We start from the raw sequence: 27,890 nt of genomic DNA, 5'->3' as shown, positions 1-27,890 counted from the left end.
GAACTCCGTTTATAAACAACCCTCTGCTTTCTTCTATCAAACCACTCTTTAGTTAGTTATCGCTCACACTTATAGGATTCTTTCCAAGCCCTTTATAGGGCACTTTGTTAAATGCTTTTTAAAAATCTAGATATACCAAATCCACACCTTTACTCTCGTCTACATATGCAATAATATTTTCAAAGCATGTCAAAAGATTTGTAAGAATGACCCTTTCTCACCAGTTTGTACAATTTTCTCCTTAGCTATTGTTAAGATGTCAGCATATTGAAATTGACAGTCATGAGATTTGGGATTTCTCTGAAAGACTTCTTGTATTTAAATATGAATACGACGTCAATTGATAAATCTACGTTTCCTATGATTTTGATACTGATAAATGTTCGAAGAAAAACCCTAACAAACATACAGTTGTTATTTTAGCACAAAGCTACACAATGAGTTGAGTTTCATCCACTGTGGCGAATCAATCCTCTGGTTTTCATATTGTAAGTTCCGTAAACTTACCGCTGACCCACCAGAGGACAGCGCAGTTACCTGATGTTAGCAATAACTGGAAATTCGTGGATCTATTTTGCAGAAGGACGGGTATAGTGGTTTGTTATAAGTGGAATGAAAGAGTCAAGACTCAATATGAAGACAAACGAAATGTATAGTTAATTAACTGAAGCTACAGGAAACAAATAAAAGCTGAATGGTATTTTAGTCGGACTGCTGCATAGTTGAAAAAAGTAAAATAAACTGTACTGAAATAGAGATAAAATCACAGACTAAATAAAAAAACTGAGGACAAATTTCACTTGAAAACATGTACGATAATTAGGCACTAAGATAAATACAAATACGAGAACGAGGCTTTTAGACAAGTTTTGGCTCTTTCATGTAAGAAACGAAGTTGCCTGAAAATTCGTCCTGTGTTTGTAAACTAAGGAGCAATTGTGCGCATACCTATAAAGCAGCTGGTCACATAGACTTAACATTGTTCATTATTCAATATAGCTGCATGCATTTCAATTTCGACTGCATTAAGAATTATTTCTAAACAACTTGCTCATTTGGATACAGTGGCTTTAGGAAACGTAATTTTGAGATTAACTTTTAAGCATCTGAGACCAATGCTCTGATATATATAACAGTATATATATATATATACTGTTTTAGGTAATCTCCTCAAAATTACCTGACTCTAATAGTGTTTATGGGTGGGAAGATTTTCCCAAGTACTCAAATATCAATTATGGTGACATTTACACGTATATTATCGACTAAAGTGAAGCCCAAAGCGTTTACACCAAAGACACAATGAAACATGATTGTTCACAGAAAGCATTTACCATATTTTCAATGTCTGTTGGTCCCATACTATGTAATAAATATTTGTTAAACATTACTAAATTATGAAAAGTGTGAACAGAACTGTTATACGTTGATAATAACTATACATAACGTGTTGCAATAACGTTTGCTATAGAAATAGAGCAATTTTTAGTTATCTTTACCTTCTGAATATTAAAAAAAAAAAAAGTTCTTGACGTAATATAGATATCGTTGAATGACGGAAAATCAATTTATGAGCACAAAGTAATTAACATAAAACCAACCCTGTCTTCTCACTGTATACTGTATACAGTATCGTTTCTCTAGTGTACCCTAACTTTGGACATAAAAGTTGAGCATCAGGTTAGCAACGCAATTTCTAGTTTTGCTTATTTTACTGAATCACTTCATACTCTTTTTTCCTCAATAATATTAGGACATTTCATGGTCAATGGGATAATTGAAGTATGGCTGTCCGTGAGACACATTTTCTGGATCTAAAGCTTCAAATAGTTGTAAATACGTGAACAAACCAGATGATACTAACCGTTTGTACATTTCCTTGCTTAGATTGACGTAAAAATTCAATGTCTTAAGCTGAAATTCTTCGAGTTCTTTGTTTTGGATTTTGGAAGAATATTCTAGAAAGATACTTTCAGTTCTTTCACTTAAGGGAAGGTAAATTGAAGGGTCTTTGATGTTAACCTTCGATATGTCTGCATCTTTTAGTACTTCTCTTTTAATAAAATTACCAAGAATACATTTTTTCATACTACTGTTGATAGAGGCACGTAGCCTATAAATTCCGAAGCTCTCAGCTTGAAACTCTAAATTTATTTTATTTACATATGGCAGAATAAAAGGTAGAAATGCAATGTACATCTTTACAATTGGATTCTGTAAACCTTCTTGTATTGTAGATGCTAAAGTCATCCCATCTTCTAATGCCGCTGAAGTAAAAAACAAGACAAGAACTGGCCATTGATTCAGTAGTCTTTCTATCACATGCTAAAATGATAACCATCGAGTTGGTTAAGGCGCTCGGCTCATAACCTGAGGGTCGCGGGTTTGAATTCCCATCGCACCAAACATGATCACTCTTTCAGCTGTAGGGGCGTTATTATGTGACGGTCAATCCCATTATTCGTTGGTAAGAAGAGTAGCCCAAGAGTTGGCGGTGGGTGGTGATAACTAGCTGCCTTCCCTCTAGTCTTACACTACTAAATTGGGGCGGCAAGCACAGATAGCGCTCGTGTAGCTTTGTGCGAAATTAAAAAAAACAAACATTTCTTTATGTTTAGAATTGATGAACCCCATTAGATAAGTTTCCTTTAATGACTCACTTATATGACGAGTTACTATCATCAACAGAACAAAGAAATATACAAAAATAACAAAGTAGCCAACGTATTTACTTCGTTAATAAACTTACAGGTCTACTTAATATTCGCAATCAATATACGTACAGGAAACAGGCAGTTAGACGTCACTTCCGTTCGGCAGTGGCTTCACACACTGTAATAAAAGTTTAAATGACAGCCAGTCTCGAACCGTTTGTCCAATGAATTTCGACATTTGAAGTTTATCTAAATTTCCTCGCCAATTGTAATTGATATAAATTCAACCAGTTCGTAATATATATACAGCGACTTTCGATTATAAGCGGAATACTTGTGCTGGATTTTAGATTGCAACCTTTAAAACCAGAGAAATATGAAAAGGAATGAAAATAAGAGTAAAATAAAGTAAAACAGTGAAAGAATTACAACATTATTAAGACTTAAATATCTATGTTTGTCAGATGTGTCATGTACTATAATTTATCTCGGAAGAGTTTCCGATTTCTTATGTTACATATTACAATTTCAAATGGTTTGAAATTTTAATTTAGAAGTTAATTTATGTCGACATGTGTCAAATTTATGATATTTGTCAACAAGATTGATATACACAATTTCCTTCTTAACACGAATATATTTTAATATACAAACCATACAATTTATAATAACAGTTGTTACAAATAATAATTTATATAAAAACAATACTGAGTTGTCTATTTGATCTGGAACTGAATATTTTATGGACGATTCACGATAAACGAATTAATTCCATGTTGATATCAGTGCAGTTCACTTTAAACGGATAAGCAATCTCCCGCTGCTCACATGCTAGGTTTCCACAGACGAAAATACGTAATCTCCTCGTAGAAATATTAAGTCTGAAGTTAATTCACTGAATTTAAACGGTTTGTAGTGTTCGAAGTCTATAAACGTTCCTGGTCAAGTATCTGCACCTTTCCGACGAATAAGTGTTTATCACAACTATAGTTTCTGAGATTTATAGTATACTAATTGTAGCAAAACAATATTTTTTAACATTTTTTCTTGGCGCGTCGATTAATAAACTTTAGGAGAGTTTTCCGAAAGCTCAGTTATGAGGATGCACAATGGCCTCTATATTTATCTGATTTCAATTTTGTTACCTCCATACTTCTTTTCATGGAGTTATCTAAAAGATAGAATTTATGCCATCCCAAACCCTCGAACTCTTAATAAGTTCAAAGACAAATTTCACCAAGATATTTGGAACATTCCCCGAAATGACGAACAATATGGCAGTCCTATACTGGCAGTTTTGGTAAAAGTGGAATCTACATTTAGCATATGGTTTGAAAAGGAAATTAAAGGAACAGAAACTTGCACTGTCAGTAGTTTAGTTTGAAAGGAAAGTAAACTTTCCTATATGGGATGTTAAGCGGTAGAATTTTTTTTTATTTTCGTGATTTTGAATTTTAGTTGGGGTTGTTTTTTGTTTTTTTTGCTCAGTTGGTATTTGAAGCTGTAGTTATTTCAGAGAAGTGTGGAGAAAGAGAGAGAAGTCCAGTAGAATCAAGGTAGCCGAGAGAAGGCTATCAGGGCCAGTGACATGACAATGGCTGTAGAAGATCGTTGACATGGCTTAACAGAAGAACGAAAGGAAACAAGACAACGAACATTCAACAAAACATCCATCAAACGTCACGTGATCAGGATCACGGAGTGGCTGGAATCTGTCAATCCAAAGCCTTAGAATTTGCTGGGGGATGAGAGAAGGAAGCACCCTGAGAAAACCTACGTGTACATTTTTTTGGAACACCTTATATAAAAGAAACTATGAGATAATTATAAAGTTACAGTAGAGAAATGACATGTTGGTTTACAACAGCCATTTTGACATCAAAAACAACTAGAAAATCTGAGCAAAAGCAAAAGTCATAAGTTAAGTGGAGTAGCTGTTTGGCAACTACAAAGTCACAATAAAATAAACTAAAATAGCTAGTACTTAACAATGTGTCAGAAAATCATTATTCAGTAAGTTAAACCTTGTTTTTTAATCTTCTACAATTTCCAAACAATCTACAATCAAATTATAAAGTTTTTCGAGACTAATGAATAAAAATACACCTCCCAGTATTAAAAACTTATGGTAGGGATTATTTTACTATATCAAATGGTTAAAAGGGAACTAAGAACTGTTACTAAACTCAAGGTCAGCAAAGCATTTGTGAAAAGTAGGAAGTCACTGCAACTGAAAAATTAACCTAAAGAGATGATGAAATTGCAGGTTAATTAAGAAGTTTGTGTTTATTTTTATCATGGGAACAGCTGGAAAAACTGTTATTCTGAAAACTTAAAAAAAACAATAAATCTGGTTATCCCAAATAAACTTGTGTATCATTTATACCCGTTAAACAGATGATAAAATATTTCACTGTTACTCAAATTTCCACAAAAAGCATATAAACTTGTTGACATTCCAACCTTTGAAGATAGATGGTAAATAAGTTTCATGTCACTTTGTCTTATATTTTTAATTACAAAGAAAAGCAATTGCTTACTGAATTCTAGATTTTGAAGTCATAGAGGATTTTACAATTTTGGATAAAAGATTTGGCCATCTCAGTGACATAATGGTAAGTCTGGAGATTTACAATGCTAGCAATTCGGTTTTGATATCTGTGGTTGGCAGATATCCCATTGTGTAGCTTTGTGTTTAAACTACAAACAAACAAAATAAAATATTTCTAGGAATATGGAGATTATCTGATTACTTCAAAGTCCTCTCATTGTTTGTTTTTGAATTTTGCGCAAAGCTACACAAGGGCTATTTGTGCTAGCCATCACTAATTTAGCAGTGTAAGACTAGAGGGAAGGCAGCTAGTCACCACCACCCACCTCCAACTCTTGAGCTACTCTTTTACCACCAAATAGTGGGATTGACTGTCAGATTATAAGGCCCCCACGGCTGAAAGGGCAAGCATGTTTGGTGCAACAGGGATTCAAATCCGCAACTGTCAAATTACAAGTCAAATGCCTTAACCCACCTGGTCATGCCAGGCACCTCTCATTGTAAAACTACACATAAATTTAAATATGATGTTAGTAAAACACACAGGCATGCTAAATCAATTAAAGAAGAAAATAAGATGTGCAGTAACCTGAATTGTTTCAAGTGGTAAATCTCTCTTTAATAGTTTTCTCTTTATGAAGAAAGGTCTACTTTTTGAAAGTGCTTAAATTATGAATTTTCTTTTTTTTTACCAAGTTCAAAAGTTTATTTAAAAGGCCAACATAGCTTTAAAATGACCACTTCAATGCAAATAAAGTTCCTGAAGTATACAAATGAAAACATTTTAAAATAAAGATATCTAATTTTGTTTAGATTCCAAAAAGTCTCATACAATGTTCATAAATAAAACACAGGTGAAGTATATCATTGCAAATAACATCCTTTAATGTACAGTCTACAAGCAAAATTCTGCTTTTAGTCGTAAATCTCTGTTTAATATACATTCTAATTCCAATGAAATATCTCTACGGAATCCATTTCATGTTTGACAATTAAAATTTGCACATATTGTTTGACAACAAGTTATTATAATTGTTTTTAAATTTTACAATCAACTAAAAAAGAAATTCAGTATTTTTATCTTTACATTCATTCTCAAATATCCTTTTGTTAGTAATTTCTGTTTTACTGATATATTGGATATACCTAAATATTCAAATTTTCATAAAAATACACTTTATTTTCATGCAGGAACACAAAAAATGGAGTTCTAAAAGCATACACATATTAAATCTAAAAAAACAAAAAACATATTTTTTTATTTTACATTTCTTGCTCTATAAAAGAATGTCAGCTTCTTTATTACTTGCAAATGTATGAAAGTTATTTTTCCACGTACATGCAGACGAACTCACAGATTAAAAAAAAAAGTGTCACTCTTTGGTTAATTTTATCTCTAACAAACTGTAATCAACAAATGACTAAATTAAGTTTTTTTAAATGTAACACATAACAATTTGCAAGTTACCTTTACAACAATGTACAAAGTGGGAATTGGCTTTGCAATGAAAAGCTTGGTCACAAAATCATTCATTAACTTCTGGTTATTGGATAAAATTGAACCATGTTTAAACTTTCCAAACCGTACATGTTTGGTTTTCTCCTGTACAATCACAATTTCAAATAAACCCACCAATACTTCTGTCTAGTAACTGCATTTTCAAGTTTTCATCTACTCTTATGTTAAGTTACAAATCTTTCATATTACATGTGAATACTGCATCTATGAAAACTGAATTAACGCATCTTTAACATTATGGTTGTTACTGAATTTTCACTTGTAACTCATGATCAATTTAAAACAACTCAAAATATAAGTGTTTGTTTATACAGTTGAAACAAAATATACATAATACTAACTTCTTTAAATTTATTTTGTAGGTATGTTTTTACCTGGCCTTGTATCTATACTTTCCAAACCACATGTTCCTGCAGAAGGTACTTCCAAAACATTTTAGAGAAATGACAAAATCTAGTATATACATTAAATAACACAATTACACAGGAAGTAGGTTCCTTTCGCTTATAGAAGCGGAAAACCCACGTTACTATGTAAATACATCACACCCTACAAAGTGAGACACAAAAGTGCATTCAACTTTCTTTAACTTACACTAAATTCTCAACAAATCTTTCAGCAGTCTAAACAAAACAAAAAACAAACTTGTACAGAGATACAATACATACAGCGTCTAGTAAAATAAATTATATTAATTTTTCTCCATTGCTTTCAAAGATTTCCCAGAGTTTTAGTATTTCATAGACACACTCCCTCTTAAGTAATTTATGTTTTTCAAATCATTCTGAATTTAGTCAGATGGAAATATTTCGAAACATCACACTAATATTAACTTCAATTTCTCCATTTTTTCAATAATTTCATATTCTAGCATGTGATGTTAATAACTGTAACAGAAAATCCAATACAAAATATTTGACCACAATTCTTTTTATTATAAAAATATTCTTATTATTGAAACTATTAGTATAAGAAAGAGTAGAACCTAAGTAAAATAATTTGTATCAGTAAATTTTAATGTACTACAGTGGCTTATATTATAGATAGATGAATGATTCCAACACACTCAAGGTAACAATGATTACTTCAAAAATCTCTTGCATCAAACAAACAGTGTAATTACTTACACTCAAAACAAACACATCATCACACTTCCTGTCTACATTTCTTGTTCATCTTCATATGAGGCTGATTAAGTACACTACAGTTTTAAAAAGGATACTCAAACTATTAAACTTTACAAAAAAAAACAATATTTTCACTCTTTAAACTGTTTGGACATTATCAGGGATGGTTATCAGACTTTATATTATCAAAGATATACTGTATATATGGATTTGACTTTGTATTTTGTTTCTTGTATATTGTTATTGTTTGTTCATGTTTTTATCATGTTAGATTTCTGTTAAAGAACAAAAATCCTCTTTTTTAGACAGGCAAACAAGCTCACTTTCAAAGTAAAATTTTAAAAGTTTCATAAAATTCCTTCTAGTGCTTGACATCCAAGCAACAAAAATAATCTAAAGGCTTATCTAGTTGTTTCATGATTATAGGTACTGACATGTTTAATGGTAACTTAAAAGGAATCAAAATATTTTAAATCAGTTATATTTCTATTGACACATTAGAATATTACACACCATGTTAACAAACTGCCAACAAAACACAGCATCCTTGTGAATGTGTTAACTCAAGCTTAAAATTCATGTCATTTGTAAGTGTGAATTCTTTAAATGAAATGAAACAATTAACACATAAGATATAAACACTGTAGTCAGTAATACAGAAATGAATAATCATATATATACTAAAAAAGTAAAAGTAGTTGCATTATTATTAATGTTATCCATCAGTATTTCAAGCGCAGACAGTAAATGCCATATTGTAATCAGAGCATAGGCAATGTCTACCAACACTCTATACGTATTAGTACAAAGAGTAAGTAGACACTTGACTGAAATTTAAAGGACTCTGTTGTTTAATAATAGAGCAAACTAATTATACAGTTATTAAAGAATTAGTATTTTTAATTTTAGAATTGATTTTTAATGGGGAAGTTACATGACAGAAAAGTATCAACATCAAATTGTAAAATTGACTATACTTAGTTTTAATGTTTACATTTCTTATTTAATTAACATCAAATATGGTTTATAAACGTTCCAAATGTTTTATTAACCCTTTGAACTCTACAGGCTAGAAAATCTAATGGAGAGGAATATATACCTGAAAGACTGTTTTCTGGCCTGAAAATCTACCAGTATCATCCAGCAGATTGGTTGTTGGTTTGTTTGTTTGTGTTTGAATTTTGTGCAAAGCTACTCGAGGGCTATCTGCACTAGCCATCCCTAATATAGCAGTGTAAGACTAGAGGGAAGGCAGCTAGTTATTGCCACCCAATGCCAACTCTTGGGCTACTCTTTTACCAACAAAAAGTGGGATTGACCATTACTTTATAACACCCCCATGGTTGAAAGGGCAAGCATGTTTGGTGCAACTGGGATTCAAACCCACGAACCTCAAATTATGAGTTGAACGCCTTAACCCACCTGGCCATGCCGGGGTAACCAGCTGGTTGGAAAAGTGGCTAGTGCTAAATTATCATTTACTTAGCACACACTTCTGAGTCTGCTGGATTTTCTGTTCTAAAAAATAGACTGACTCTTAGTTGTTGTTGCACTTACAGTGTGAAAGGTAAAATAAAACACCAGATATTTTAATACAGTTTTGATAGCACTGTCATGCTGAAACATAAAATTTTAATCAAACAATCAAGTAAGACAGAAAGATAGGGTAAAAAAAACAGACAACAATGATGCAAAACTGTGAAAAAAACAGATTTATGGCCACACAGGCTAGGGAACTGTTGTTGAAGTCTGATCCGGAAAATATTCTAGACAGTAATAATACTGGCAATGATGCTGAAAGTGAATATAGTAATATCAAGACTTCTGATAACAAGTTAAATGTTTGTCGTCATATTCCTGATGACTGTCAGTCAACTTGGTCAACTAATATTATTTCATTTTCAGCTGCAGATACAGAATTTAAACCATTGAAAAATGTAGGTCCAAAAAATGTCCTGAATTGAATTTCAAGCATGAGTACACCACTGTATTTTTTGTGCTATTTTGGAACGAATCCATATGGAATCTACTCACACAGGAAACAAATTGTCAAGCTGAATATGTAAAAGAAGAAAACCCTAACAACTTCTATGCTAAGTCATTTGATACATTCACTGTTCCTGAACTAAAAGCTTTCTTCAGGTGTCAACTTTCCACGGAGATCCACAAAGACAGGTACGAGATCTACTGGAAGAAGAAGAATATCTAAATTAAATCTACACCTGGATTTTTCAGTGAGGTTTTCATTTCAGATTGATTTCTAGCTATCTAGTCAGTGTCGCACAGTGTAAATGAAAGAGATCCAAATGTTGACAAGTCAGACAAAATACACAAGAGCAGACCAATTTTTGACATCATTGTGACTAACTTTCAATGACACTATATGCCAGACTGTGAACAGTTACTGGATGGAGGAATGATACCCACAAAAAATGAGCTGAGCATAAAGCAATATATCAAAGAGAAACTGATCAAGTGGGGCCTAAATACATTTCTTTTATGCAAAAGCAAAAGTGGATAAATCATGGATGTGGAGGTGTATATGGGGAAATTTAATGTGGATCAGCCATTGGAGACAGTGCTGGGTGTGGCTCAGTTGTGCAAACCATTTGAAGGACACAGTCACTGCATATTTACTTATCAATTTTACACTTCTGTAAATGCTGCAGAGTACATGCTGGAGAAACAAAGGTATATGAATGTGCAGTACAGCTTTGACAAGAGATGCATTGTCTGAGCAGAGAAATACAAGCAGGTAAAGAGAGAGAAACCAGAAGCTAAGGAAAAGGACATGCTAAAGTGTACTAAAACAGTTTACTGATGTAAATAATGTGAGGTCTTCCTGTGCAGTAAGAACTGCTCTAAGGCTTATAATTTCACAGTTCAATTCTGGTGATAAATCACTGAACTATAGCATAAATGATGATATGCTACAAGAAATGTTATGAATAAGTAAATTCATTGTTTTGTACTATAGACCCAAAATTATCCGTTGTAACATTTTGTGATGTCACTTTGTAAGATATTCTTAGTTTTCATATTAAAAATAAACGTTTTCCAGAATGGTCAAAATTTTTGGGGGAGCCCAGGGTAATGGAGCTGAAAAGGCAGGGAGCCCAGGGTTCAAAGAGTCCTATAATGCATATTTATTGCAAAATAAATATATACAGCAAAACTAAAAACAAGATATACAAGTATTCAGATACTTTACTTTTAAAGTTAGCATATTCCTGCATTGAAAATGTATTTCTGATAGATTCTCACCTCTCTCACATATTAGCTTTCCTGATCCAGTGCTGCCCTCTATATGCACAACGTTTTCTCACCACTAACCTTTAAAACTTCCATTCAAACTCATAAGTTTCCAGGTGATACTGCTGTGTTGTTGCATGCAAATGAATATGCAACAACCCTCTACCAATAAGAACAACTTAGTACAACTCTATACTGATTGTTCAATTATCACTTCAAGATTAATCAAAAAAAGATGCACCAGAAGTGGGGAGATTGAAAGAAAAATGTAAGAGGTGGTAAATATCTATTGGAAATATATTTTCAGAGTAGGAAAATGTCAACTTCAAATACAATACCTTATTTCTTACATATTAGCTAGAATCCCACACTGAAGCAATAGAGAAATTGGAGTAAAAGTTACCAAGATGAATCCTCTTCCGAAAGCAATGAAAGACAACCAATGGAGTGTGAACATAATGAAAATGTATATTGGCACACTCGTGAGAGACAGTACCTTATCTTTACCAGGGCACACACACTGCTCATTTTGATTATGTGTCACTAGGCTGGATGGAAAATAAACACACTCTAAAACCTGAGTATGAAATATTGATATGCCAAATGGTGTAGTATGGCTCAGGCATGTCAGACTGTATATGGAAGATCAATGCCAGCCAAAAACCAGTGCCATCAAGTATTACTTGTCCAGTTCATGGTAGGAGGAGAGTTCTTAACAATCACATGAATGAGGACTTATGTTGGTTGGTTCTGGACTTATCCAGCATCAGAACACATAGGAACCAACATCCAGGTAGCAGTATAATGGAGAAACTGTTCTTGGTGAGCCATCTCCAGTCCAAAACTATGACACCATTGGGAATTTGGCATTTGTTCCACAGTAGAAAAGATTTTCCATATCATCTACATGAACAGAACACCACTATTCTAATCTCTACTGAGAAGCTAGGAACTGGTGAGTGGCAAGGACTTCTATACTTCACTAGAAGAAAAGAGAGGGGAACTTATTGGTAAGCCCATAGGAGCACAACACAGAAGACAGTGCAATAGGTGACCACATTTGTAAGCCCTATTTATTAAAGCAGATAAGACTTAGTTTATTCAACTACGACTGAAAGGATGGACAACTGTCCCAATGCTACTTTATTCATGGTAGACCACAATTTATAGGTCTGGATTGGACCTCATTTCGTAAATAAAATATAATACAAGTATTCTTCTATCAGTCTCGTGAAACACCTCATTTTACCAGTGAATGCTATCATGCCTAAAATGACCCTACAGTTCAAAATTATGTAAGAATACCCTGGCAAACATCACCTGTCAACTAGTAGGATCATGTGACACAGAAAAGGCCTGTAGAGATAAAAGAAAAAGAACTTACGCAGTCATAGCTGATAGGGCGTGTGGAGAATGGTAATAAGAGGAAGATTGTTAACATCTGACAAAGAAGAAACAGAAAGATAATGAAGATAATGTTTGATTAAAGTATGTGATGCTGTCCACATGCCAGCCTGGACATTCCTCTCCAATGAATAATGGAATTGAGTAGCCAGAAAGAAAGTAAGGTGTCAGACTTGGTGAAAGATTACTTTGAAGTGTTCACACAAATCTTTATTCAATGAAGCATAGGCTAAATATGCAAGTTGGCATAGCCACCCTGTGATAGTAATGGGAGATATATCTTGGGTTATGGAATAAATAGATGGGGGTAGGAACCTCAAAAAGGAACCATGCAGGCCAAATAACATAGAATTACATTAATAGGACAGAAAATGTAATTAGGATCAGATCAAGAATAAAGACAAGAAATGGATGGAAGAGAAACAAACTGAATATGCTGTCTCCTTCAAGACCTGCAGGATGTTTTAGGTAGAGAAACATGATCAGGATTAAAAATATAAGAAAACAGAAAATAATATGGGAAGAATCAATGGTATGGATGTGAAAATTTTGATGGCCTAAGCAGAAAAGTAATAAGAAACAGGTTTTAAATGAATGATGGTAAAGTAACAAAAGGCTAAAGGTAGAATAGATAAGGGTATGAAGAACATCATTCAGGACCTAATTAGGAAATACAGCAAGACAGAGAGGACGAAATTGTTGAAAAGAATGGAATAGAATAGAAAGAACAGTAAAGGGAAGAGCAAAATGTATTAGGTAGTGTTGCTCTTGTAGCTAGTGAAGGTTGATAGAGATAAACATTGGTACAATAGCTGGAAAAAAATTCAGAAAGATGCAGGACAGAAGTATAGACATATAAAAAATGGTTGGACCAGTCCTGACTGACCACATCCACACCTAGAGCTTTTGGATGAGATGAGCAGCCAGATGAGAATACAACCACATGAGCATGTGAAGAAAGAAACCACTCCATAGTTAATATCCTGTTAAGCCTCAAAATAAGGTTCAGGGCACTCAGAACATGACAAATCACTAGCTGTACTTGTAAAGAGGGGCTCAGAAAAGGAAATAGAGTGTGTGAAAAAAAAGATAAATCAAGACTGAGTAGTGTCCTAATAATTGATATGAACTGAAGAGTTGTTAGTAAAGATCATTACAAGATATCCACAAACCATCAGAAGAAAATAACCCAATGCTTAACGCACCACCAACAGTTCTAAGGGATGATTTTTTATGGGACCACTGACATGAAATCTTGAGTTGAGAAATGTTCTACGTACTGTTAGGATCACATATATAAACAGATGTAGGTCCAGATGAGGACGTAGAGGAATCCCACTGTTGTATTGGTTTTGTCAGGTTAGTACAGAAGGAGGACAAGAGATCCTAAAGTAATGTTCCACTGATTGTGCAGAGACCAGTGTAGAGGTCACACATAAACATCATTCCAAGAGATAAGAAACTTCATGATTTCTTGAAAGCTCAACAAACACATTTTGGTAAGCATTATTTTTTAACTCAAGGTCATTTTTATGCTATTTACCTTAGTAATTAATATTGTAAGTTTATAAAAGCTGATTTGCTGGAGAAACATTTTATAAATCACTGTTTATATTGTACTGAAATTTGTTTAAAAGCTTTATAACCTATTAGTTTGAAACACATAATTTAAAGAAGTTGGACAGGTGCATGGTTGTTACTCTTAGAAATATAGAATCAACTGTGGTGTATGGTACAAAATTACAAAATGAGTGCAGCATTTGTAAGCTTCCAACTTAAATTATATGACCACATCCGTTTTAACTGATCAGATAATAATAAGCACAAAAAGAATATGTTGGAAAATAAAAAGTAAAAAAGGTGTTTTACAAATAAATACATGTACAGTACTGAAAAGAAAATTAATACAACACCTTTACCTGTTCACACATGATCTTATATATATATATATATATATATATACATGCACACCTGATAACTAGTCTACTGACTTCCATTCAAAGCTTGATCACTGACTGACAGTTCAGGGTCTTGATCAGGTTCTACTACTGTCATCACTAAATCACAGTTCTCAGGAATACCATCCCCACCAACTCCTTCTGAAGATGAAGCAGTAAGTTTCTTGCTTTGATGGGTCTTCAGATGTTTTGATAAGTGGTCACTTCTCATAAAACGTTTCAAACATTCAGCACACTGGAACCTTTTCTCTCCTACAGTGTATTTGTATGTTAATGTGAAAAATCTCTGGCAGCATTACTATAAATATCTTTAATTCAGTGAAATTGGTCGTTTATGTTGAAACAATGCCTTAATGCAATAAAATCTACAGCTCAAAGAAGAAACCAATATAACTAACTTGTTACAATCAAGTAACTTATATTATTTTACCATCAACAATTTTGTTTTCCATATATTTTTACAATTACACAGATTGTTGTAAATGCTCAAAACCATCAGGAACAATTATTCACAACACCCTTAAAATGTAATTAAATTATTCTTTTAGACCCATGAAGTGTGTTAATAAATAAAAAAGTAGCAAAATAGTTAATAGTTTATTTTAATAGCAAGCTCTATACTGCTAGGGGCCTAACAACAGAGCAGCTAAATGAAAAAAAAACAAAAACACTTTTTCATTACTTATTTTGTTGTTAAATGATAAAACTGACAGAAAACCTGAGAGTTCTTCAATTACAAAATATAACATGAAATATATAAACAATTAATAATAATTTAAAAATACAGTACATCACACATGAAGATTAGACCAATAGAGACACCATTCATTTCAAAGCTAAGAATCATGAAATTATCTTGGAGCATTGTGTTACAGAATTTAAAATATTACTGTTTGTAATAAAGTGTAGCTGCAGAACTCTTTCTGATAGATATGAGATACTTGCCATCAAAGTCATGTAATCCTTAAAAAATAGTCAATCTTCAACTGCATAAAAGTTTCAAGACTTGAGAGTGATTATCAAGTAATAATTCCCAGAAATTAAAATAATTAATGCAACAGCTCTCTACAAAGTTAGTATAGAAATGAAATTCCAAGTTGTATTGTTACCTCATAAATCTAAACCATTAACTTCAATAGACAGAAGAGTTTTATCAACTGCTTAAAATTAGAAAGTTAACAATTTGTAACAAAGCTATCTCAATTTTGAGTTGTCTTTTAAACATTGCTAAAATTTTTAACAGCACACCAGTCTTTTATGCCTCTTCATTTTTGCATCGTTGCAGCAACACATGTTGATCATGTGACTACCCAGGAATGTACTAGAATGTACAATCTTCAGTTTTGAGAACTGGCAAATATAAACCTGAAACACCAGCAAATCAATGGGAAGGAAATGTGGGAAGTGGGTGAGAGGAGGTAAGTATCTATTAGAAATACATTTTCATTGTTAGAAAATGTTAGCTTCTGAAACAGTACTATCTTCATTTATCTAAAGCAAGAAGCCCACATTGCAAAGGTGGAAGGGTCAGAGAAGACAAAACAATCCAATCAGTGTAGGACAACTGCCATGAAAGAAAAAGTGTGCCATAATTAAAATAAGAGGCACACCAGTGAGATGTAGCACTACTTCTCAAACAGGTATGCTATTCACCGAGTAAAGAAGAAAGGAAGACACATAGGGTGAAACCAAATAGAATATGTGGCTAGGGCTAAAGGGCTATAAATGTATATAAATAGGCCAAGTGCAGCTCCTCAGTAGAAAATGTCCAGGAAAAGCATCTTGCATAAAAATGATTGTGATATATTGTGACAGTAACAAAATAAGAGATAAACAAGTACTTTCTGCTCAGACAGAAAACATCTAAGTAAAGTTCCTTGTGACAAGTAGTACTGTGATAAGTCTGGTCCATCCAGGCAGAAAACATTCAGTGGAAGCTTCTTGCAAAAGATTGTTAGTTTCATATCATTTGCAAAATATATTGAGAGATCAACAAGTGCAGTCTGTCCATACAAAAACATCTAGGGTATGTGCCTTGCATAAGAAAATAATAATGATTATGGGAATAAGTGCAGTCAGCCCATGCAAGAACATCCAGGAGAAGCATCTTGTAGTTACTGTGCATAGCCAAAAATATCCAGTGAAAGCACCATGCATTAACAGTGTATGTTATGATCAGCAAGTGTTGTCAAATTAGACAAAAACACTGGAGATAGGCTTCTTGGATTGATAATATTATGAAACAACAATGAGAGTCCTCTTAACAGAGTGGGTACACATGACTAGGAAGTTTTAATTACCATACAAATTTCACTCTTTATGAAACCTCCACAGTGAACCACTCCAGTGACTGAAAATCAGAGATGATAAGATTTTCTTGCTCCAATAGCAGAAAGAAGGAAAAATACACACTGGGGGATCCAGAGGAAAAACACACTAGAGGCAGTGCAATGGGCATTTATGTTTCTTTTTTGTAAAATCAGAAAGACCCTGATTGTAAGAATCATGGATCAGTAGAGATTGGCAAATATTTTTATAGGTTTTACTCATAAAGTCCATAAGTGACAATCCACAATATATCAAGTCATCCCTTAAGTAATGTCTAATTTTAGGTTCAGAAAAAGAGAAATGATTTCGAATGCTTTTAATATTATTTAATCAATAATGTATGTTCCATTATTACCAATTACTTCCTGCCAACAATTCACAAGCTTCTGAATGCCACTTCTATAAAATTATTGGGGTTTGGAGGAAAAGAATATAGAGAGGGTAGTTTTGACATCTTCATTTGTTCCAAGCTCTTTTCCATGAAGATAATTCTACAAACTTTAGAATAGATGATAATCAGATGGGGCAAGGTTTGGAAAATAAGGAGGATGTGGTTGTTCTTCCCAGTCTAGCTCTTCATTCTTTGCAGATGTGATCCTTGCTGTATGGGGCCATGCTTTATCCTGATGTAACACAACACCTTTACAACTGATCAAAGGTCTCTTTTCTTTCAATGCAAATTCAAGTGCTCTAACTGTTGACAATAGAAGTCTGATGTAATTGTTACATTGAGTGGCAGCAACTCAAAGTGGATCACACCAACAATATTCCACCAAACACTTAACAAGACTTTTCTAGGATGGAAGTTCATTTTGAGGTGAGCTTTAGCCAGTTTACCCGCACTGAGCCATTGTCTGTGGTGCTTAAATTTTTATAAAATATCCATTTTTCATCTCCAGTCACTAACCTGTCCAAAAAAGGTCCCATCAAATCATGGGAGACCCATTTTTCAAGTTTTAACACCTTTCCAATCAGTTGCAGATGACAGTAAACTGTTTAATGGGTGGTATTAAGTTTCTGTGCTAGTTCTTCAACTGCTACAGCACAATCTTCATCAAGTGCATCATTAAACTCAACAGGATGACCTGAACATGGCGCATCATTTAAGCTGTAGTCACCTGATCTGAACTTCTGAAACAATCTTCAACATTTTCTTTGATCGAGAGGCTCCACACCATAAACACCTTGAATGTTTCGTGTAGTTTCTGCTGCACTACTGCTTTTTTAAAACTCATAAACTCAAACACATCCATCTTCATAAGGGTTTAATCGATTAATGATCTGAAAAAGTGGAGTTGGGTTAGTTTCTTTTATTTGTCTGAACATTTTTTATATATGTCCTACTACATATTTTAGTCATTAAGGCCTTCTATAAAGACAGAAATTATAATGCACTTTCTGTATTAAATTTTTGGACATTACTCATGGAATGGCCTGATATACATCTTGATAAACAAAATGTGACATTCTGAAAAAGATACACCACCAGATAAATGGCCAGTGGTCTTACAGCAACACCTCATCTTCACAGTAAATGTTATAAAATATGCAGAGTTAGCGCTAAGATAAAAATCCAGCACACCTGACCAAGCAACACCTGTTAATGGTGGGATCTTGAAATACAGTGTAAAGCAACTGTAAAAGAAAAAGGCACAAATTATCCCAGTCAAAAGCAAATAGACAATACCTGACTGAGAAAGAAACAGTTAGGTTGTGCAAATCATATCTGATGAAAGTATTGGAAGTTATACTGGCTTGAATAATTTCCTCCAAAGAATGGTAGATACCAGCAATGAAGGACATAGTTAAATGGCACATTTGGCAAATAAATATTAAACAGTTGAAAACATTTCATACACAAGTCAAAATAAACTAGTTGTATGAATTGCCAAACCTAGCCAGTAAGAGTAATAGGAGAAAGATGAAAGGAAACAGAGGGATTTCACACAATAAAGAGAAAGAAATGGGAACCATGAAAGGAGTCAGTATGAGACATATAACAGGATTAAGACTATCCTGATCTAAATGAGAATGTACATGGGAAATGGAAACAAGAAAATAGGAATAAAAGGCAAAATAACCTTTATAAGCTGCAGATATTTTAGGAAGGAAGGAATGACTGCAATAAAGGACTATATAAGAAGAATGGTAAAGGGTGTGAGAAGCATTAATAGCATAAATATCAGAATGATAATGACAACAAGTTAGAAGGAAAAAAAAAAAGTCCTAAGAGACAGGTGGTACCAAGAAGCAATGGGTTCAAAGGGAGAATGAGCTAGGGCATGAAGAACTACACTGAGATTCCAAAGCACAAAGAGATGGAGTGGATAAACAAGACAAAGAGAACAGAAAAGAAGGAAAATATTAAAGTAGGAGATTTACAAAAATGGTTAAAACAGATGGTGTTAGACAGAGCAGTCCAATAACTATAAATAGTGAACACAGAAAATTCCTGATCAAATAACCAGGTAAAGAATTGGGACACATGAGGAATAAAAGGATGGAAAGAATGGAAGCAATGGTGGATGGACCACTGTCAGACTGTAGACCAATATCTCTGATAAAGATACAAAGAGGAAGGTTAAATGGTATGGGTAAGCATTTAACATTACATGAAGAGTGAATCCCTGAGTGGAGGTGATGAACTGGATGAAAGCCATGCATGAAGATGGAGTTTGGTGACATTGGGATAATCTAATCGTGGTTGTCAGAGGAGTGACTTAGACCGAGAAAAAGGCTGGAGTTGTTGCTTCAGGAAGAGATAGAACAGAGGAAATAATAATTGAGCAGGTCAATAGAAGGCTTATAAGAAGTGGTCTGGATGAGGGAAACTTCCTTAGAAATTAGAGGGTAAGCATATACAGATGAAGGTCCTGAACACACCTATCCATAGAGCTTAGGGACATGGTGCAAAAAATGTAAAAGGAAGGAAGTTGAGCTTTCCAGTAAGTGGAAAATATGTCTATATATATGTGGTGTTCCTACATAAAGATATACAAGCTGAAAAACCTGAAGATGAAGAGATAACACAGTAGGAAGAACTTGGTTGGGATGAGACAGGTGGTCTGCAACTATATTCATAATCACAGCAGCATGACACACCAAGATCATTATGTTGTAGTAATGGATCCAATACAAGAGGCTGAGTGTTTGAAAACACAAGACCTAGATGAGGTTTCCTCTTGTTTGGTGATAATATCTGACAACTGTAGAAATGTTGGTATGACCAATAACTACCCACTCCTGAAAGAACAGGAGGAAATGACTGAGAGCACAACATACCTACAAAAGTTTCAGAAGATTGATACAGAAAGTAACTTCTTTCCTCAATAAACCACAGACATGAAATTTCCTGAGAACAAAGGAAAACCCCTAACACACCAGTGAAGCATCAGTGAACAGATGAGAGTCAGGACAAGGCAGAGGAAGTAGAACCCTCCCTGGTGTAAGAGCTCAGTCATCTAGCAGAGTCATTCAAAGGAACTATTTAATGGATGATGCCAATACTTCTGGGATTTTACTCCTATCTGTTTGTTGTCCCCAAAAAGACGACAGATTGGAGATCCATCATCGATATGTGCTGGCTCAGTATCTTTTATAAAATGCCCCAATCCACCATGGAGTCCTTTCTCTCCCTTCAGCTCTTTGGATGAAAAATTTTGTGTGACAGATCCTTATTTTCATATTCCCATCATTCCAAAGCTATATCATTATCTTTGGTTCATCCATGAGGGACAACTTTCAGTTCCAAGCACTACCGTTTGGTCTTGCTTCAGATCTTAATGTCTTCTGTCATGTCTGTTTTTGCTCGTTATCTTCACTTGTTGGGTCTTCAGACACATTATACAGATGACTGGCTACTGTTTGCCTTTTCACAAGCCTATCATCCACTTTCTTCATCAGGAGTGTGCTCGGGTTGGGTTTCTCATCAAGTTGAAAAAGTCTTTTATAACCCTCCACACAATACCTTATTCAGTTGGGAATCTTTCTTAATTCACATCTCAATCAGCCCAGCCTTCTCCACTCTGGCTTCAGAAAACGGAGCAGGTGGTTACTCAAGCACTACCTTCTCTTTCTCTTTCTGCTCAAAAGGTTCTATATTTTGGGAGTATTGGCCTCTTTGAAAGCTCTCATTCCATTCAGTCAAATGCACCATACAGAGCATGTTCTTCACTGGTGGAATTTCTCCTACAATTTCTTAGACCTTTTCTTTAGAGATTAGAGCCAAAGAGGAAGAAGGGAAACCAGGGCAGAAGATAGTTTGGGGGAAACTGAAACTGAAGGCAAAGACCCTTTAAGAAAACCAGTAAAAATCATGGATCTGTCATGAAGAGTTCACAGACATTTCAAAAGCACCATAACCTGGCCACCACCTGCCTATGAAAAGAAATCTCCTCACTAATAATGCTGGCCCCTGAAGGAATGTAAAGAATGTGCAAAATGAAGAGAAAGCATGAAGAAGGGTAGAGGAGGGTAAGAGAAATAAAGTGTATGGAGAACCCAAATAGGTGAAGAATAGGCAACAACAGTACAATGAGAAAAAATAAAAAGGCCAGAGAAGACAAGAAGGAATGTAGCCTTACCACCTTGACCCTGGTCTCTAAAGACTTAGGATGACCCCAAAGAAATAGAACTTAATGAAGATCCTTCAAAGAAGAAAGAGAAAGACAAACCCCACCAACTAATGGATTATGCACCAGCAACAAAAGATGCAGGTGGTGAGAGACAGTAATGAAGCCAACAAATGGGCTACGTAATACCAAAGGAGGGTCCTGAGTTCTGTTAGGAATTGATCAGGAGACTGGTAGAAAGCTTGATATAACAATTGTATGAAGGAAATAATATGTAAAAGGGTGGTCAAAGTAAGCCAACTTTTAGAAAAATAGAACTGATTAAAATGAATAAAAGCATTAGAATATGAGTCTTAAGTCCAAATAGGGATACAAGGAACATTGGTAAGTGACAAGTTACTGGTCCAATAGCCAAAAGGGATCAGACATACCCACAACTGACTACAATTGATCAGCAAAACATTGAGCATGAACAAAAATGTTGGGTGAATGAGGAAGCAAATAATAATCAGGACAAGATTCATCACCCAGCAAAGATAGGAAATAATAATCAAGGGCTTATGGCAAAACATGTAAAATTTGACATATCTGATCAGTAAATTCTAGAAAACATTTGGTTGACAAAGTTTCCAGATTATCAGCATTATGTAAATGGCCAGGAAAAACAAGAGATTCAAAATTGTTCTCAACTTAATAAAAACTTCCTCAGAAGTTTGTTCACAGGAAAAAGAAAAAGAAATCAGAGAACTAGCAAAAGTATACAACTCCCTCCAGATTAAAGCTTAGACCTTGTCAGCAGACATTGTTAAGCTGCTGTGCTGAGGACTAGTGACATTACCATTGCCCATATTGGCAGGAACCACCACAGTAAAATTAAAATGCATAAGTAAATTTTGGTTTTAAAAAAAAATATTGAAAAAAAATGTAAATGAAATGTGGAAATTAACTCAAAACATGAAGTTGAAACTGTTATAAATATGGATCAAGCACAATCAAGATTTCTGTAGTTGAATGGAGAATGAGTTAAAATGCATGTCTATACACTAGAATTCCAACTAAGGAAGTGATAATTGTGCTGTAATGGTAGAGAGAGCAACATGCGCGCTAGTATAGGCAATGCAGTGTGGTTGGTAGATAGTAGTCACATGATCAACATATGTTGCTGAAATGATAACAAAATGAGGAGGTACAAAAGACTGGTACACTGTTCAAAATTTTAGTGGGGGCAAGATAGCATTTGGAAAACAACAAGAGAAAAAAATCATGTAGCATGTACAAAAGTTGTGTATAACATTATGTAATTAGTTGATAAATAATATTCAAGAATTTTTATGGAAAATGGTTTAAATGCTTAATAATACATACTACCTGAACACCATCAGTTATATGTTTTCATTAACACTTTTTCTACATATATAAAAATTTACTTACATGTTTATAATCCATTATATGTCATACTCTAATTTTTCTCATACCATTTAAACATAAATAATGGCTATTTTTATAATTCTGTATTATGGGGAAGTTTTCAGTCTATTTAATTTGAAACTGTTTCTATAAGACTATGATATCGTTAATAATATATTTAAGTTGTTGTAATGAGAGTTTACATTGATTTCAAATATTTAACATGAAAGTGTAAAAGCTACCTAGGTAAAAATTATTTTATCAATTCAAGGCTGTCTGAAATTGCATTAGGTAAATAAAATTCAGAGCATGACAATGTAAATAAGTTATAAACATAAGAGGAGGGTTAAAATCAAAATATGTGGAGAAGAAAATGAAAATTACCGATATAAAAAGACTCACCTGTATGTGTTCGTTTATGTCGCTGAAGTTCATCAGAACGAGTAAAACGTTTTCCGCAAAACAACCAGTTACAGACAAATGGCCTCTCTCCTGTGTGCCAGCGAAGGTGTGCTCGAAGATGAGATGTTTTACCATATACTTTATTACAGCCTGGAACATGACAAATGTGCTGCTTCTTCTTTGTTTCACTATTTCTGAGTGACAAATTACCACAAACCAAATATATCTAGATCCACAGTTATCATATATACAGATGAAATTTAATAGTAGTAGTAAAATTTTTCATAAATTTTTCTAAATGTAGAAATTAGACTGACAAGTTTTTAAAACTTCATATATAATTAAATGAAAGATACATGGAATTCTCACCATATTTAAAAGTTATATTTAGTATAACTGAAGTGCAGCTATCAACATTAATCCGTACCCTTTCTAATAGGTCTTACTTTTGCTTTTAATGAAATAGTTTCTACTAGAGGTGTTCAAAAATGTATTACAAACTTTAGTCATTATGTTTTTAATCATTTTGTTCAACAGCTAAAATTTTAAAAATAATAGTATTTTAGCAAATGCATTTCTCAAGCAATACTATCGACAATATCAAGCAGCAATGTTAACTAAATAGACCATGTTTCTCATCAATACTTACTCTCTACAAAACCATGGATATAATCACTAAAAAAATGGTTAGTGCTATCTTCCATCTTAAAATCAAATAAATTACATGATAATTTGCAGTCTGAATCTGTAAAGGGGTAAATGATATTTGTTGCCCACTTGTAAACCAAACCATGAGTTGTGTGTAGAGATCTTTCCCCTAAATATTTTCAAACATTTATATGCACAAACAGTTATTACAAAATATTTAAAAAGTTTAGTTGTAGCACAATGAACAAGTGCTTAATAGTGAAAAGAGAGAACAATTTTATAGAGATTCTGTAGATTAATAAAATGGAACAATAACAACTGAAACCAGAACATGAATGTATGACAAAAAAAAAAGAAACAATCCTTAAAAGAACCTATAAATAATTGTTAAAGCATACTATGGAAATAATTAACTAGAAAAAACAGCTATTATATAGCCTGAATAAACATCTTTCCTTACTTTGTTGCAAGTTTCAATCACTCGAGTTATTGTCAAACTTGTCAATGGAATTGTACATAAAAAATAAACTGGTATGCATAATTTTTTCCAAAGAGATTAGCTCTGTTCATGACTATTAAGCCCTGTGTTCTCTAATTAGGTTCTATGATTTTTTTTTAATATAGCTCTACTCAAAGGTTTTTTTTATGATCTTTGGGCTATGTACAGGTGCTTGGATGATTTTTGAGTTGTTTACAAATCATCTGAGAGAAAATGGCTATGGAAATAGTATTGTATTACTTTTTGCCTGTGATGTCAGCTCTTGTACCAGGTTGATACTATCTGGCAGAATGAAAATTAAGAAATATGTAACTTCATTACCTTATTGACCATGTTCACTGGGTTCTTCAATTGTTTTTTTGTTTTTTTTTAGAGGGTCAGGCCACATTATGAAAGTGGGCTTATAGGCTCAGTGAGTTTATGGAGAGAGAATTATTGGGAATCATATGTTAACATTATTCAGACCTTTCTATATTATCTAAACTAGGTGGTGATATTTTTCAAAAATATTTGGAATTTGTGATTTTATTTATTTAATCATCAAGCAGCTCAATCTTTCAACAACATCCATGTAACAACTGCATGCAACTTTGCAAGAAAACATATATTTGAAGTATGAAAACTACCAATGTTATTTTATTCTAAATTATTTAAAGCTTCTGAAGATATTTTTAATTTACTGCTATGTTACATCACTGGTGCAGATTTTTAAAGTTAACAAGTTTAGAATTCAACAGCAACTTACAATAGGTATCCTCCAGTGCTGGAATCTAATTATCAACTTTACTTTTTAAATATTTTCTTATTATATAATCTTCGCTTATCACTATTCAACCATCAATGCTGGTTATGAATAAGTCTGTTCACAAAACACTGAGTGATTTTGGTTAATTTCAAGTGCAAATTGCATGGTATAGCTTCTGCTAGTATAATATCTCATCCACCCTTCTTTATTCATAGCTCTAAGAATTTTGTATCATTATTCTATAAAAGAATGATAAAACAAGAATATGAAATGCAAATGTACGCACATAAAATCAAATGTCTTATGTTACAAATATCGAAGACCACAAATTTTCAGTTAAAATACTTTTTAAAATAAGATAAATCACTACATCCAAATTTTAATACAAAATTAATAATTCTGATTCAACCTCGCTAGCACCTATATTTGCATGTCTGCATTAAAACACAAAAACAACTGTGAAATCCTAAAATATAATTCCATTGTACCTACATAAAATTTTTGGAATTATTTTTTTAAATGATAAAACCTGAAAAAATATTGCAAATAGGACTTAAATTGTATTTTTTCCAAAAAAAATTTAAATTGCTAAATATATATTTGAACATTTTAACTCATGCTGCAGTTAATACAGTATTTTAATAATTTTATTCTATGAAGAAATTATATGGGATGTAGGCCCCACAAGTTATTAGTCCCTGGGCCCCACAGCCTTATATCCACCACTGTGTGATAAAAAGTTCTTATATAAAAGAAAGTTCAAAAGGATATTAACTGTATAACATGATGAATTTTTTTAAAAATCACTAAACAGTCTACAAGTAATAAATAAGGCTTATGCTACATGGTTATTTGTTATAAATCTACATTAGCTTTCTTTGTCTTTAATGAAAATAGCTATACCAATATTTTTAAAATACCTTCAACACATCACAATGATGTCAGAATTTTAAAGTTGATGCAATAAAGACAGATATACAAAAAAACAGGAGAGTTTTTCTTAACTTTCAGCAGAATATATTTGTCAACATTTAATTTCACATTTATGTCACTTTACATCAGTGAATTTTGATTAACTATTATTTAATAATAAATGTTTTACTTTAACAAAAGCTCATTCAATTTGGTGTTGACCTGGCATGGCCAGGTGGTTAGAGTGCTGGACTTGTAATCTGAAAGTTAGAGGTTCGAATCCCCATCACACCAACATGCTTACTATTTCAACCATGGGGGCATTATAATGTGATGGCCAATCCCACTATTCACTGGTAAAAGAGTAGCCCAAAAGTGAGTGGTGATGACTAGTTCCCTTCCCTCTAGTCTTACACTGCTAAATTAGGGATGGATAGCACAGATAGCCCTCACTTATCTTTGCACAAAATTCAAAACAAACAAACAAACCATTTGGGTGTTAACTATTTTTAGCAGTTTCTCACATACCTGTAATGTCCTGCTCTGTTAACTTTTTTTTTGACAAGAATATGACATAGTAATCTCTGTACTCTATCCTAAACTCTGATATTTTCATGTTGAAAATACCAGTGGATGAATAACTAGAAGGCTATTGTGCTATAGAAACTACATACAGCTAAATAAAAATGTTAAAGCAAGTTTGGAAAAAAACAATTCATACTAAGCTAATTGAGTATGTTTTTAATTGATATCTACTATGTTGTTACTGTTTATTTATCAGCCTTAGAAATATTTTACTTGCAGTTGTGCATCTTAAATTCCATGAAAAAATTTAATGCATTTTTGAAGCAAATATTTGTATCATCAAACCTTTTGCTAGCTACGATGATACTCATGACACTTATCAACATTTGCTTTAAAGTTTATTTAAGCAAAGGTTCCATGCAGCAACTATAATCAAAGCATGAGAAATGAGCCATTAGCTATGTCAGATACTTTTTTATAGTCAAGATGTCAGAAAAGCATGTAGGTTCAATAAGTCTTGATACAAAGTGATAAAAACCCTATAACCTGAGTGCTTTTAAAAGGCAGATCTTTCTTTTTTAAAAGCAAACTGGGAATGTTGGTGTTATTGAATTAGTGAAATATAGTGGGAGTTGTCTCCTTCCAAAAAAAAACCAAAAAAACTCTGAAAATCCTTGTTCACTCCAAAGTGAATTACATCCCACCGAAAAATGATTGTCATTCATGAAATAAAGCTCACTGTCAAATGTAAAAATTAATGAAAACTACCAATTCATTTTGGAACTCACAACACCATTTATCTTATACAGTGAGAAAATGTAATCATCAATGTGTAGGACATACACAAACAACTCTTAGAGAATGTTTCAACAACCATAAATCTTATATTATCACCAAAAAAGATTTAACCAACCCAGTCATTCCACTGATGATGTTACTATCACTGGCATTGAAATAGTACTCAAAACAAAAGCTGATATAGAAATAAAATAAATTTATTGGATTGCTACTGTAAACACTGTTCAACCTTGTGGAATCAATATAAATCCTGGAATCAGTAACCTCTGATCACTGGTTTCATCCCTGTCAGAAAAAGAATTTTTATTTTTTGCTTATTTCTTTCATGTAGCATGAGCCCTAATTTTATGAAAAAAACTTTACTATCTATTTGAGATAATTTTCCATAACTATTTATATAAATCAATTAGCTTAGCATCTCTTTTTCAATCAGTCTCCAGGCATCAATTTTATTTTACTTAAACACTTAAATATAGTTTTATTTCCTTTTTTTTTTTAACCTTTTCTAGAGCAAAGTATCTCTAATGCATTCTTACACAATACTCTCATTGCTGTAACATTATTCCAGAAGTGGAACACACTTACAACAG

At 33.3% G+C, this 27,890-nt stretch overlaps 1 protein-coding gene across 2 annotated transcripts in view; it reads right to left on the bottom strand.

Moving 5' to 3' along the window:
• Positions 1-3,521: 3,521 nt before the first annotated feature.
• Positions 3,522-27,890, bottom strand: part of LOC143222160 (transcription factor Sp3-like) — a 42,640-nt gene continuing 18,271 nt past the window's right edge. The window contains exons 6-8 of one of the 2 annotated variants that reach the window (XM_076448224.1): positions 23,174-23,367; positions 14,479-14,717; positions 3,522-4,392 (exon numbers count right to left, since the gene is read on the bottom strand). In XM_076448224.1, the coding sequence (XP_076304339.1) occupies positions 14,491-14,717; positions 23,174-23,367 (421 nt within the window). In that variant the 3' untranslated portion in view covers positions 3,522-4,392; positions 14,479-14,490. Of the gene's footprint in view, positions 4,393-6,069; positions 14,718-23,173; positions 23,368-27,890 lie in introns of those variants that run through there. The other variant, XM_076448223.1, reaches the window with a different exon arrangement.

The sequence above is a fragment of the Tachypleus tridentatus genome, chromosome 8 (genome assembly GCF_004210375.1).
Source record: "Tachypleus tridentatus isolate NWPU-2018 chromosome 8, ASM421037v1, whole genome shotgun sequence".
Lineage (NCBI taxonomy): Eukaryota > Metazoa > Arthropoda > Merostomata > Xiphosura > Limulidae > Tachypleus > Tachypleus tridentatus.
The sequence above is the reverse complement of the archived record's forward strand: the minus strand, read 5'-3'. Positions and strand labels throughout refer to the sequence as shown.